Source organism: Leptopilina heterotoma, unplaced genomic scaffold, assembly GCF_015476425.1.
Source record: "Leptopilina heterotoma isolate Lh14 unplaced genomic scaffold, ASM1547642v1 Lhet_223, whole genome shotgun sequence".
Taxonomy (NCBI): Eukaryota; Metazoa; Arthropoda; class Insecta; order Hymenoptera; family Figitidae; genus Leptopilina; species Leptopilina heterotoma.
This window is the reverse complement of record NW_025110941.1, coordinates 798,488-813,744: the sequence shown is the minus strand read 5'-3', so window position 1 is coordinate 813,744 and position 15,257 is coordinate 798,488. Positions and strand designations below refer to the sequence as shown.

At 29.6% G+C, this 15,257-nt stretch overlaps 1 protein-coding gene across 6 annotated transcripts in view; it reads left to right on the top strand.

Annotated features, from left to right (window-relative positions):
* Nucleotides 1-15,257, top strand: part of LOC122502218 (titin-like) — a 128,887-nt gene that overhangs the window by 90,351 nt on the left and 23,279 nt on the right. For 5 of the 6 annotated variants that reach the window (XM_043612158.1, XM_043612155.1, XM_043612156.1 and 2 more), the window contains one exon: nucleotides 7,318-7,388. The exons of the other annotated variant lie outside the window; for it this stretch is intronic. In XM_043612158.1, the coding sequence (XP_043468093.1) occupies nucleotides 7,318-7,388 (71 nt within the window). The remainder of the gene's footprint in view (nucleotides 1-7,317; nucleotides 7,389-15,257) is intronic. 6 annotated transcript variants of the gene reach the window in all.

Sequence of the window (15,257 nt, the reverse complement as noted above, 5' to 3'; positions counted from 1 at the left end):
GTTCAAAATTTCGATACATGTTGCGCGCAATTCATTATCATGGCATCCATTTAAAAATGGTCGTCTCAATTTGTCCGTCGCGTCGGTTTCCTGTCACGTCTATATAATCACGTTGTAAGTTTATTGTGTATAAATAGTGTTATAATTGTTTATTATTTATTATCGTTATTGTCTATTAGTTTTTATGTAAATTCATTTTCATGAAATATGTGTAGAGTATATAAGGAATATTATATGCTCAAATATTGTAGTTGCGTGTATAGTGTAGTGGATAGCGTTAGTGTTTAGTATGCGTTAGGTCTAGGGTTCGTGTCTCCCCCATCGGTTAATAATTTATTTCGTTAATATGCGGTTATTCAATAAGTGGTGTGTATTAATTAACAAAAATGTGTATGAAATATCTCAAGTGACATGGAATTTAATTAATTGAGTGATTCAAATTTTTTTGTTTCCCATTTCCATTACTATGGATCACCCAACCATTGATCTTTTGCTGCTCCAACAATATACAGCCAGCCATAGAATATGGAAGCAGCAACCTTAACTATGGATATCCCGTATTTTTCAATATAACATGGTTATGACATCCATGTATCTGGATGTGTCAACTATTCCTTTTTCTCCGTGTAAATAATCAAATGAGCGACGGCACTGTATTTGACGTCACAGATTCCCTTCCTCTTTGCCCCCCGAAACCTCTTGTCTACTCAACTTACTAATGACTGCACTGTTCAGAACTGCACTATTCAAAGATCCTACTGTATTCTCATTTTTCTATTTGCCGGGTGCTACTTAGGCAATTTCCTTAACGCCTAGTCAATAAGCTAAATGACTAATTGATTTCAGGCAAATAGAAAAATAACCATTTTTCACGATTCATTTATCTACTTGTCGGCATTTAGCCCAATACCTAGGCATTAAGCTAAATGCCGGATTTTTCTATTTGCCTACGACATATATATAATGATTCCACTTATTTTGTTAAGTAAATAATACACTGAATGTTAATTAATTTTTTACATATAGGTAGTAGTCCCTTAAGAAAATCAACAAATCGTAAAAGTTCGCACTGCGCTTCCGGAGAGTTCGCCAAGTTGAACGTGGTCAACTCTGCTTAAACCGACAAAATTGAGCGATTAAAATATAAACTTAGTTCAACCGAGTTGAACGTAGTTAAGTAGATGGTGAAACGTACGCAGAGACTTGATCTCGTTCAACTCATACTTTGAACGAGTTTAGTGCTTGAACTAGTTTGGTGAAACTGGCCCTAAATTGTCTGCTGCGCACGCGCTGTTCTAATAAATATGGCTGCTCGTGAAACCATACACACTTTGACAGTTGACGTTGTTTTTTTTCTTTTTTTTTCATAATTTAACAGAAACAGTAATATCAACAATATTATATTGAATTCAATTAATGATATTTATAGTCTTTATTTATAAATTTACATGTTTATACCAAAATATTAGTGTTGAAATTTGTTTTGGAAAAAGTCGACAAAAGAATTTGGTTCGCCCAACCAAACGGTTTTGTTGCACATATTTCAAATAAAAGATTTTGTTGGTACAACCAAAATTTTGTTACCGGAACCAAACAGTTTTCTCAGTGTAGTATAAATTAAATTTTACAATTGATCAGTTTTTTACATCAGAATGAAACTGAAATACTCCTTTAGCTAATACACACGTTACAAACTCAAATTATTATGACTAAATAATAAAATTTTTTTTTTCTAACCTGTTACACTATTTGTATTTTGAAGACCCTGTATTTACATTGAACCTCCTCTATTAAAACACAAGAACTTACTTCGAAAATAACACAGGCACACAACAAAAATAAAATTGCGAGTGCGAAGAGTACCATATGGTAGGTTCTCTTCCTCAAAATGTATTTAAAAAGAAAATAAAGTCTGAGAAATTGATTTACTGGGGAATTTACTTACTTTTTATAAATAAAACAGACTTTTCGCATATTTTTACTATTGATTTGAATTCAGTGACTCTAATTACATAAAAGAAATTAAAAATAGCTGATCCAAAATGGCAGACCTAAAATGGCGGATTTTTACAAAAATTATTCAGATTTCCTTAAAAATCGTTGCTTAGGGGTTTTCGGGTCGCTGATTACGAATTTGAAGTCGGTTTTTAAAAATTAAAAATGGCAAATCCAATATGGCGACCAAAAAATTTTTTAATTTCTCAAATTTACTCGTATATTGTTACTCTGAAGGGTTTACGGGGTCGCTGAAAACGATCATAATGTCGGTTTTGATAAAATTTTAAATGCGAAGTTGAACAAAAGTGACTTACTATGAGCTGCATCAAAAATGAACCTCGTAGATAGCGCCGTAGATTTTAAACGGGAAATGTGGGATAAATGTACGGGAATTATTTTGTTCAACGGGATTTTTTTCTGAAAATAGTCTTAAGTCATCAGCTTTAAAATGAGTCTTCGAAAATTAACAAATTTTAATCCTTCATCGATTTATCATTAAAAATGTGAAGCCGTGTTGCGACCGATTTGTGCATTTTATATCTCTTTTTATTTACGAGATATGATTTAAAAAGTTAATTATTTTGTTTGATATTTATTTTAAATAATTTTATATTTCATTGCTTCAATTTGAAAAATATAATATAAATATATTATTACTGATTCAATGTTACTTAACCCATTAACGCCCAACTCGTGAAAATTCTTTGGTCATTTTGAAGCTACGTAATTATAAATAAAACGGTTGACAATTTATACCAGAGGTACATTTTCTAAAGGTTTTGGATGTGCTCTTTTCGATTACGGTGTCAAAAATATATTCCGTCCAAACCAAAATTAAATATGGCGGTTTTAATGTCAAAAAACACAAAAAAATCATTTTTTTAAGTTTGACATTTTTTTCGCCTCGAAAAAGTGTAAGAATAAAATTCTATTTTTAACCATCGGTGCATAAAAATTATACACTTTCGAGAAAAGTAAAGTAGAATTTAAGATTTCAAGATGACGGACCAATATGGCGTCAAATCTAAAGTAAAATTTAAAAATTTTGGGCAATATTCTTCATATTGCCGAAAAGTCAATGAATTCGCCTGAAACTTGTCACTCAGGGGTTTTTGGTGTCGCTGATTACGAATATGAACTTTATTTTAAAAAATTCAAAATGGCGGATCCAATATGGCGGACGAGTTTTACAAAAATTCATCGAATTCACTTGAAACTTGTCCCTCGGGGGTTTTTGGGGTTGCTGATTACGAATATGAAATTCATTTTTAAAAATTCAAAATGGCGAATTCAATATGGCGGACTTATTTTTTAAATTGATCAAATTCACTTGAAACTTGTTACTCGGTGGTTTTTGGGGTCGCTGATTACGAATATCAACTTCATTTTCAAAAATTCAAAATGTCGGATTCAATATGGCAGACGAGTTTTATAAAAATTCATCTAATTCACTTTTCTATTTGGCCTTAAGAATGTGTCCACCAAAAAACAGAAAACAAATTTTTTTTTTATAAAAGTTATTGCAAAATTAATTTTTTTGCAACTTTTTAAACAAAATTTGATTTCTCCTAAATGAATAAACCAATTTAAATGAACCAAGCGGGAATATAAAGGGGATAAAATATACTTTCGTTCAGAATTAGAAAATTTTTAAAAAGTTCATTTTTTAATAATTATTTAATAAATTTTTTATAAATAATTAATTTTTTTAATGTTCTACGCATTTTAAAAATTTAAAATTTGAAAAAAATATTAACATACACTTAAAACTATAAGAAATCAAAATCCGTTGAGAAAATTTTGGAGCGACAATCATTTTAAAAGTTATAATAGAAATTATATTGGCGCGGTGTAGTGCATCAACGCTGAAATTAGTTTTTGATCATTTTTATCAATTTTTATGGTTATATAATTAAATAAAAATGTTAATTTGACAGTGTTTTGTTCATTTCGTAGTTAAAAATAATGTTTTTATTCTAAAAATCATCAAAATCGCATCTCCGTTCAATATAATTTCCATTATAACTTTTAAAATAATTGTCGCTCCAAAATTTTCTCAACGGATTTTGATTTCTTATAGTTTTAAGTGTATGTTGATATTTTTTTCAAATTTTTAAAAGGAGCAGAACATTAAAAAAAACTAATTGTTTATAAAAAATTTATTAAATAATTATTAAAAAATAAACTTTTTAAAAACTTTCTAATTCTAAACGAAAGTATATTTTATCCCCTTTATATTCCCGCTTGTTCCATTTAAATTGGTTCATTCATTTAGGAGAAATAAAATTTTGTTTAAAAAGTTGCAAAAAAATTAATGTTGCAATAACTTTTATAAAAAATATTTTTTTTCTGTTTTTTGGTGGACACATTCTTAAGGCCAAATAAAAATTTTTTTTCAACATTTCGATATAAAAAAATACTTTTTATTTTCTGTGGAAATTTCACGAATTCTGACCCTTTTCAAAAATTCAAAATGGCGGATCCAATATGGCGGACCAGTTTTACAAAAATTCATCGAATTCACTTGAAACTTGTCACTCAGGGGTTTTCGGGGTCGCTGATTACAAAAATGAAATTTATTTTTAAAAATTCAAAATGGCGGATTCAATATGGCGGATAAGAAACTTCAAATGTCATTATATTGGCTTCAATCTTGTAACTCGGGGGTTTGTAATCATCGACCCCAAAAACACTCGAGTAACAAGTTTCAAGTGAATTTGATCAATTTAATAAATAAGTCCGCCATATTGAATCCGCCATTTTTAATTTTTGAAAATGAATTTTATATTCGTAATCAGCGACACCGAAAACCCCCAAGGAACAAAATTCAGACGAATTCATTAACTTTTCGGCAATATGAAGAATATTGCCCAAAATTTTTTAATTTTACTTTAGATTTGACGCCATATTGGTCCGCCATCTTGAAATTTTCAATTCTACTTCACTTTTCTCGAAAGTGTATAATTTTTATGCACCGATGGTTGAAAATAGAATTTTATTTTTACACTTTTGCGAGGTGCAAAAATTTTAAACTTGAAAAAATGAATTTTTTTTGTGTTTTTAACATTAAAACCGCCATATTTAATTTTGGTTTGGACGAAATTTATTTTTGACACCGGAATCGTAAAGAGCACATCCAAAACCTTTAGAAAATGTACCTCTGGTATAAATTGGCAACCGTTTTATTTATAATTACGTAGCTTGAAAATGACCAAAGAATTTTCACGAGTTGGGCGTTAATGGGTTAAGTAATAAAAAATTAACATTAAAAATTCTATTACTTTTTCTTAATATTACCTATTATACAATGCTGCACAAACCCTTATATTTAATGTACGGGAATTTTTGTAAAAAATGCGGAAAATGTACGCGAATTTTATTTTATATCTTCAGCGGATACTCTGAAGAAGTTTAAGATGGAGAAGACTCATTGTTTTTTAACTCAAAATGAGTCACTTTTGTGACTCATTTTGAGTTCATTTTTTTCAGTGCATTTCAGAACTAGGAAAAATTCAGATTTACAGTTAGCGATTTGAGGAAACACCTAAGTAACAACCCAGTGGGCACTGGGACATGGGATGTCTTTAGGGCTATGTCCTTTCAAAAGACGTGCAAAGGATATACATCCTAAAAACATCCTTAGGACATAGGATTTCTTTTGGATGTCTTTCGAACGGACATAGAAGTCCTAAGGATATTCGTTTTCAGGGATCCTGAAAACCCTAGAGTAACGATTTTCGAGTGAATCTGAGAAATTAAAAATTCGGCATTTTAAATTTTTAAAAACTGACTTCAAATTCGTAATCAGCGACTTTGGATCAGCCATTATCAACTTCTTTTATGTATTCAATTTTTATGTACGTAGAGTCACTGAATTCAAATCAATAGAAACAACGTTTTTTTCTTTAGAAATATCCTAAGGAAGAGAACCTACCATTTGGCACTCTTCGCACTCGCAATTTTATTTTTGTTGTGTGCCTGTGTAATATTTCTACTTGCAATGTGTAAATAAACTAGTTTTCCAAACAATAAAATAGGAAATTATTGTTAAACAATTATTAGTTGATAATATATTAGATTAATATTTTTCAAAGTCAGGTTGTGTAGCAGAAGTGACAATTTAAGTTTATCACGTTGAGAATTGTGATGAAAGCATATCTTCCAGCATTTTTATTACTGGTTAGTAGAGCAGACAACTTTATTTCTCTTAAAATTGAAAATTCTTTGCTATTTCGTGTGGTTCAATGTTGCCTGGCCTCATGTATCCACATGACATTCACAGCAAAAATTGTTTATAATAAATTTATGTAAGCCTTAAAATTCATTATCATATCGGAATAATGAAGTTGACACCCTAAGTGAAATAAATCACAAGTTTACTAATTTTTAAATCTTTCTATTTCAATAAAAAACATTATATTTCCACCAAATTTTTTCTTTTGTACGTGAATAAGTTTTTTTTTACTTTTTCTTTTTAAATAATACATCTACGTGCCGGAAATTTTTTAATATTGTCAGTTTGCGTAAAATTAACTTATATACAGAATAAGAAAGAATTTCATTCAGTCGTTTTTCAAAAAATTGAAGTGGTTCACTGAAAACACTGGTTCAATGAAGTCCACTCTTCTCTATTCCTAATGTCACTGACTTATAATTAATCCTAATTTTTTTAAATATTCCAATTTCACTAGACCAAATGCTTTGGCACTTTTTAACTTATCTATACCTATCTTATCTATATCTATTGTGAAATTCCTAGTCAAGTTTGAAAATTTTTTAAAAGTCTTAAGTCCAGTTTGGTGCAAAAATCGCTGAGTTACAGAATTTTAAAGTACAGAATATCAAAAATTTAATTTCTGAAAAAACGAAATTAAAAATTTTAATAAGATTTTTCTTAAGATGTATGTTCAGAGCGTACCTTAGATTCAAAAGCTTTAGAGACATTTTAAAACAATTTTTTGAATCTTTTTACATAAGAGTTTTGTTGTATCCCTAGAAAGACCAAAGAGCAATGTTTACATGTATAACTGAAGTATTTCCTTAATTATATTAGTGCACCTTTTATTTCTATATTTACAATAAGAAAAATTATCAATCTAAAAAATTCAACCACCTATTATTTTTAGAGCAAATAATATTTTTGAATATATTCATGGAGAAATATTATTTTTATTCATCATAGAACAAAGATAAAATTTATATTGGAGATAACAGTTTTTCAAGTGGATGCTTTCATTTATTTTGATGTAGTTTATCTTTATCACAAAGAAATTTTAATTATATAAAAAAATTTTTAAATAATATTTTTTATACTTGTAGGCTCTCATATAGAAGACTATGAACCTGATCCAAATAAGGATCCTAAAGAGCAATTGATAGATGAATTAAAGGTATCAAATGCCATAAAAATTAAATAAACCTATTATTAGTTAACCCGTTTGTCAATAAATTTTTTGTTATGCAAATACCTGTTCATAAACCTACTATTATTATAATTAAACAACATGAACATAATTTATTTTCATTAACTAAAAATATGTTTAAACCGTTAATTTATTACTCAAAAGTATTTTTTAGAAAATTGCAAACAGATAACACGTACTACAGTAATTTTACCGTACACTATTTGGAACATCATGTTACAACATTGTAGCAATACATTTTCTGACTCTTAAAAATCTTCCATGCCAACCTATTAAAAGCTGCTTTGAAAAATCATATGTAAAAATCTATTTTAAGTACCTTTAAAAAAGATGTTTTACCCGGTGAGCATGTGGCGCGAAACTGTTACACCGACCATGAGGTAGGCATGGTATGCCCTGACTGTAAAATTGCCTGTAAATGTTACTTATGGTTATATTAAGTTAATTTCTGGTATTATATTATAAAAAAGCATGTAATAAAATGTATTTCCTTAATTATTTATTAATTATTTATTTATGATGACAAAGACAATTCTTTATCTTAAGATTTATCATATGATTAAATAAAACAATGAAACATTTAAACTTTTATAAAAAAAATTTTTTACTTTTATAAAGTTAGGACTTTAAACGTTATAGAATAAGATAAGTATAATACTGCTTTTTAAAATATATTACAATTCAATTTTCTTTCATGCAAAGGTAAAACAATCTCGCATGTTGAACACATATAGGCCGAATGATATATCAAACTGACGTTTACGTCCAAGTAATTTAAAACATAATTTGCACAACACTATCACCACACCAACATCTTCTCTTATGAACCCATAACTCTAGCTACTCGAAAGACAAAAACGATACAGTGGAAATTTTTGGATTTAATAAGGTTTTAGTAAGTGTGGAGCAAGACATGCCCAACCACATACTCGCCGGGTTAAAAAATTCCTGTAAAGGTTCTGTGTTGGTACATAGAACACAAATACACAGAATTTCATTGCAGGATATCCCTAGATGAAATTGCTTTCAATTAATTACAAAATGCCAACGGTTTCACTTTTAGTATAAGTGACCTTAATAGAAGACATTTGGACGTTTACAAATGTCTTTTGTAAATAAGTGTCTTATTTGAGCGTCTTAGATTACAAATATAACCTCTAAATGTACGCATTTTAGAAGGCTAATAAGACTCCAATAATCGTCTTAAAAATGACCACGTAAATGTGTTAAAGAATGACACTCTTTTTACAGTGATACGGATATTTTTCACTATGTCAAGAATACATTATTTGAGGTTATACACGTGCAAAATATAACTGTTATGGTAATTTAATATATCATCTACCAAAAAAAGTGAATAACAAAATTCTACATTTCAAGCTGGACAAACACTCTTTGACACTTGGAACGATCTCATTTCGTTTCTTGCTAATGCGCTGCAACATAGGGGAAAGATGTACGAGATGATCCCCTGGGGCAAGATGATCCTTTTGAATTTTGGAGAGCCTATTAGCATCACCTTTTAGGCAAATACGGTAATACGTTGCCAATGACATACCTATGAATCAGTCAAATTGTCATGACAACACGCGTCATTAAAAAAATTCTATTGGAAAAAATAAAAATTTCATACTTTTGATCTAAGGAAAGCTTAATTTTGGGCTTAGATAACTTTTGTTGTAGTAGCTGAAATTCCATGTTTCTTGTACTCACGGCTTCAGTATATCTTCAATTAAGTGTTCAGATTGGTATTATGGAATAACAGAGCTCGTAGGTTAAGTTACGAACAAATTATAAAATAGTGGCATTTGGGTCAAAATGATCCCTCAATGGGTGTACAAGATGATCCCCCCTGATCACCATGTATTTCGCCTCACCTCAAATTGAATGATCTAGTATTAATAAAAAATTCAATTTTTCTCGCTTCTTATATGTTTTTATTATGAAAACTAACTTATCTACACACTATTATCTTTACACTGTTATTCCTTCAATTTAGACTCCTTTTCCAATAATTGGGGCAAGATAATCCTACGGATCACCTTGTCCATACCATGGGGATTATCTTGTACACCCCGGTGTCCAAGATGATCCTTTTGTAAGGTTTTAGAAAAATTAAATTTAATAGTAAAATATTAATTAGCTGCATATATTTCAAATCAGGATAGTTAGATAGATTAATTATCTAGTAGTGCGTACAAAAAAAACTCGAATATGTTGATTTTTCTTTGAATAATAGGTTTTTTCCCTTAGGGGGATCATCTCGTACACCTTTCCCCAATATCCCACACAAAATACCCCACGAAAAAAAAATTTGCATATCCTATGGACATCCCAGCTCAGTCAGAAATGAAAGATCTAATCGACGTCTATTCGACGTCTAAAACATCTATCTATGTGGAATCTAAATTGAGATCTTTATAGACGTCGAAATGGGACGAAACAAAAGACGTCTATATATACGTAGAAATTTTTGTCTATTAGACGTCTACCGCGCAGAATTTGTCTGCTCATTCGCAAAAGACGAGTGGTTTATTTATTTATTGAAAATCAGTCGATATCTTAGATGTTAAGTAGATGTCTAATCGCTGTCTAGGACTTCGAATAGACAACTTAATTCTTGTTGGTGCGCGCCATCAAACAATTAAAGATACAATGGAGGATTTAGACAATCTATTCGATATTTAAGTAATTGCAAATACGTCTGTTAGACTGGCACTAGTACACTATTGGATTATTTCCTGCAACAATTTGACATTTGTAAAAGTTACCATTAGATGCCATAATCAGTACTAAACCAACAATTTCTTTTGTTTTGCTTACTTGAAGAAATTTAGAAAACAATAAATTTCATATGCTTACAATGTTTATAAAATTACACTAAGCCACTAAATGACAAATACAAATATCTTTGAAGTCAAACAACTTTGACACCTATATCTAACATTTCTAGACTAAATCTAGAATTAGATCTCCTCTCAACTTCTTAGACGTCGGTTAGACCTTTTATTTCTCACTATCCAAATTAATGTCCCGTGAGATATCCCATGGGATCTCCCTGGGATACCCCAGGGATATCGCGGGATGGAAATGGGATATACCATGCTGTGACCCAGTAAGAAATGAAAGATATAATTGACGTCTAAAACATCGATCTATGTGGAATGTTAATCGAGATCTATATAGATGTCGAAATGGGACGCCACAAGACGTCGAAATTGTTGTCTATTAGACGTCTACCGCGCAGAATTCAGCTACACATTCGAAAAAGACGAAGGGTCTATTCGACATCTCAGATGCTAAGTAGATGTCTAATCGCTGTACAGGACTTCGAATAAACAATTTAATTCTTGTTGGTAAACACCATCAAGAAAGAGAGGTATAATGTACGATTCAGACAAACTATTCGATATCAAAGTCATTACAAATACGTCTATTAGACTGGCACTAATACACTATTACAGTCAACTCTACGAATAGTGCCGCTATCAATAGTGCCACTTCTCCTCTTTCTCGCTCGAGCTCTATCCCCACTTTAGCGACTCAGCACGGCTTCTGAATTTCGAGTTTCCCCTAAGAGAGAAATATACAAACAGTGGGGGTACTACAGTTCCAAGAAAAGTCGTAAACGCTGTGCAATTTTGCAGCACTATTCATAGAGTTGACTGTAGATTATTTCCTGCAACAATTTATGACATTCGTAAAAGTTACCATTAGTCGCAATATTGTACATTTACTTGCTTATACACGGTGGGTTTGAATTAAGTTCAACCAAAAAAATGCTTGCACCTCCGGTTTTTTTCTTGAATTTGTTTCTGGGTTGTCTCGTGATCATTTTGAGCCCAAAAAGAACAAAATCGCTCGAGCCGTTTTTGAGAAAACTTATTTTTTCTTTTTTTTCTAAATATTAGTTAACTTATTTTTAAGAAAATAAATCATAGTTAGTATTTTATTACCTTAAGTTCTTTAAATGAAAAGTAGAAAAGAGGATGTTACTGTTAAATTTCTTGCGGCAACTAATAACCATAGAAATTCAGGAAAAACCATGAAAAAACTGTTCATAATTTACTTTTTGCATATTACTATTTTCCAGTACATGTAAACTCAAATTTGTCTACACTAAAATTAAAGTGTATACAATTTTCTGTTAATTTGAAAAGAATGAAGTGCTTTATCTTTATCAGTCTAAAAGTTGCGACCTTCTAAAATAATGTTTTTTGCATATAATTTCTTAAATAGGAAATAATTTTTCAGTTTTTGAGATTTAAACAGATTTCTATGCATCTAAAGTTACAACTGTCAAAAGATAAAGTAAAGTTAGTTAAATTGTGAGAAAATTAAAAAAAATAAATGTTCTCTATCTCTATTAGGACAAAACTTATGGGTTTTTGAAAATGACTATTTTTATATACTTTTAATAAATATAGGGTAATGTCACCTTGAGTGGACCGCCTGAGTTTTTAAGTTATCTGACAGTGGAAACGTAAAATAAATAGTGCGAATTGCAGCACCGCACCTAGAAACCGTAAGAAATTAAGTTCCGCATATACGTTACCGTTTCATGTAACGCAATTTTAAGATCACAAACCAAAAAAAGTCGCTCTTACAATAAGTAAACTGATTCGGAAGTGTAAAAGTAGTGTAAAATTTAAGTTTTAAAAGGTTACTTATTTTTTTCCTACTACTTTGAACATTGAAATTGATTTTCTTAGTTTAATTAAGTGATAATTTTGGCTAAAAAAAATTGTGGTGTCTGCCATGAAAAGTTGTATGTCACCATGAGTGGACCACTGTTTGTAACCATGAGTGGACTGCCTGTTTTTTCCATTTTTAATGTCAGTTTACAATTTTTTGGATATAAATCCCATGTTGAGCAGAAAACACAGTGCAAAGCAGAATTTCGTGAGAGTAGAAAGGATAGTGATATCTGACTATCTCTCTTGCACTCACGAATTTCTGCTTTGCATTGTGTTTTCTGCTCAGCATGGGACTGCACCCTGAAAGCAAATTTTTTTCAAAAAAAAACACATCAAAAACTTAAGTTTGAGTGCGGACTATCTAAAAGTTAATATTAAGAGCTCAAATTTTTAGGGAATTTTTTTTTATTGATTTGGAAGCATTTAAGCCCCTGGGAGCAAAGAAATTCGAAAAAAACCTTTTTAAGGACCACCCTAATATATATTTATACTAATTTTCACTTAAAAATCCATTTTAAGACGATTTTAAGGGTTTTTTTTAAAAAAAAATTTTTGAAAAAATAGTATATTAAGCAACAAGAGGAGAAAGGCAGCCATTTCTTTACGGTGATTTTTGTGACACGAGTGGAGGACCTCCACTCGTGTCACAAAAATCATCGTAAAGAAATTGGCTGCCTTTATTCTCGTGTTACTTACGATATTTTTTATTCCTAATGCACAAAAGCGGCGATTTCAGATAGCAGACGACAGGGAGTAAAAGTCATTCACTTGTTCGATTTGTATGAAAATGGCGGCCGATTTCTCCCTTGGGCAAGAAAAATGCATGTGAACAGCTAATTTTCTTGCCCTTGGGAGAACACGGCCGCCATTTTCATACGGTCGAAGAAATGAATGACTTTCCTCCCTGTCGGCTGCTATCAGAAAGCGCCGTTTTTGTGCATGTGGGATAAAAAATTTTTTTTACAACCCCTTCCAAGTTTGAAAAATTGATAATGAAAGGGGTATAATATTTATACCCCTTCCAACAATACGTTAATTACTCACACATATGAATTCCTAAGAAAATTCTGAATTTTTAACGACGTTGAAGTCCACAACGTTTATCAACGAAAAAAAATATTTTTTTAAATAGAAGATTTAACTAATATAACAGATATCAAAAGAAAAGTCACAAACACAACAGAAAGCAAATATCAAAACTCAAAATCATAAAAAATTACATTTTTTACAAACTTAAAATATCAACAATATGTATGCAAACTAGACCAACTTGACAACAACATAAATGTAAAAATTAGAGTTATGAATTGACCAAGGATTTTATTTTTGGAAATGACTCCTAGTGAGTCTCCTAATCATCCTACACAATTTCAAAAAAAAATCGCTGCCCGGAAACTCTCAATTTTTTGACCTAAAAAATCAAAAATGGTTTCTTTTTTGCTATGAAATCACCGAGAATTTTAATACAAAACTTTCAAATTTTTCTATTTCCGACAGTAATATTTCTTTTTAAATAACTTCATTCTTAAAAAACAATCATACAATTATTGTTATTTATAAATTATTTATTGAATAATTTTATTTAAATATTTCAATATTAATTGCCATTTAAAAGAATTGAGTTTACAATTTTCAAAAATAGATGAACTTCAAAAGGCTAAAGGCTTTAATTTGAAATTTCATAAACTTTCAATTTTTAATGAATGTAATTAGAAACTTTAAAAAACTTAGATTTTTTCAAAATTTTAATAGTTCAAATTCTTCTTAAAATTAGTTACATTTATCAATATATCGTCGGTTGGGTGCAGAAAGATGCCAATTCAGACTAATTAACAAATAGAAATTTTTTTTATACAAAATTTTTTTTTCACACAAATTTTTGTTTATTTAAGTAATATATGTCGATTTTGGTAAAAATTATTTTGAATTTAACAATTACCATTGTTATGAACAATTACATGAACAATAATCAAGTTTCTTTGACATTTGTAAACATTTTATGCATTTTTTAAACATAAAATGTTTATATAATATGTACATTCTTTCAAAAACTTTAAAAATTTATTAGCACAAACAATTAATAATTTGTTTATAACAAATGTAATTGAGGAGACGGATTCTAAAAGGGGATACGCGTGGATTCACGCGTTTAAGTTTTGTCCATTAGGTCAATTTTTGAAACTATTACAAATTGCAATTTGAATTACTGAAGTTTGTAGAGAATGAAAATGCGCATCTTTTTTCTTTAAGAAATAAATTTATATCTTTTTTAGTTTATGAAACAATGAGAAAAAACTAAATTTTTGAAAACCAAAAAATTTAAATGTTTTACGTCTTTAACTCGTGCTGGCGTTTTTGATTTTTCATATTTTGTAATCAAACAAAAACGAACTTACAGATTAAGACTTCCTGAAACCAACTATACTTTTAAAACTACAAAATCCTAATTAATAAAAAGTTTATTAATTTTTTCGTAAGACGTTGCAAAAAATGTGTTTTTCTAACTTTCAACGCTTCGTTTATCGAGGAAATTTTAAGGTACAAAAAACTTCCAGTGACAAAGTTTTTCATTACTATACGGACAAGTTTTCTGTAAAATTTTATTAACATGATATGAATGCTTACAAAGTTATTAATGTTTAAAGCGTATGGTGCGTCAGATTTCTCACGCCTCGAACACATTGAGTCCCAAGGTGTTCGTTTGTAACAGATTAAGACTATTTTAGTTTATTCATTTGTTTACTTAAAAAAAATACAATTTTTAATGAAGTCACAGATAACTTTTGGAATCGCAGTTTAGTTAAAAACGATTATTTATTATTAAAAAGTAACTAATAATAATTAGCCAAAATCGTCTGAAGATAGTTAAAATTGACTGACATACAAATAATTAATGCACAGTTATTTTGACATTAATTTAAATGTTAATTAAACTAATAATTGTTGATTAAGAATAGTAAAAATATTATTATTTTAGTTATTTACTAGTTTTTTGCTATCAAAGTAATTATTTTTAAATAATATTTAACTATGAGATTATGACGATTCGGCTAACTTTATATAAAAGTAGCATCAGTTTATTTATTTTAACATGTATTCTAAGCAAAAAACATAAGAAATATTTTTTTAAAAAATATTG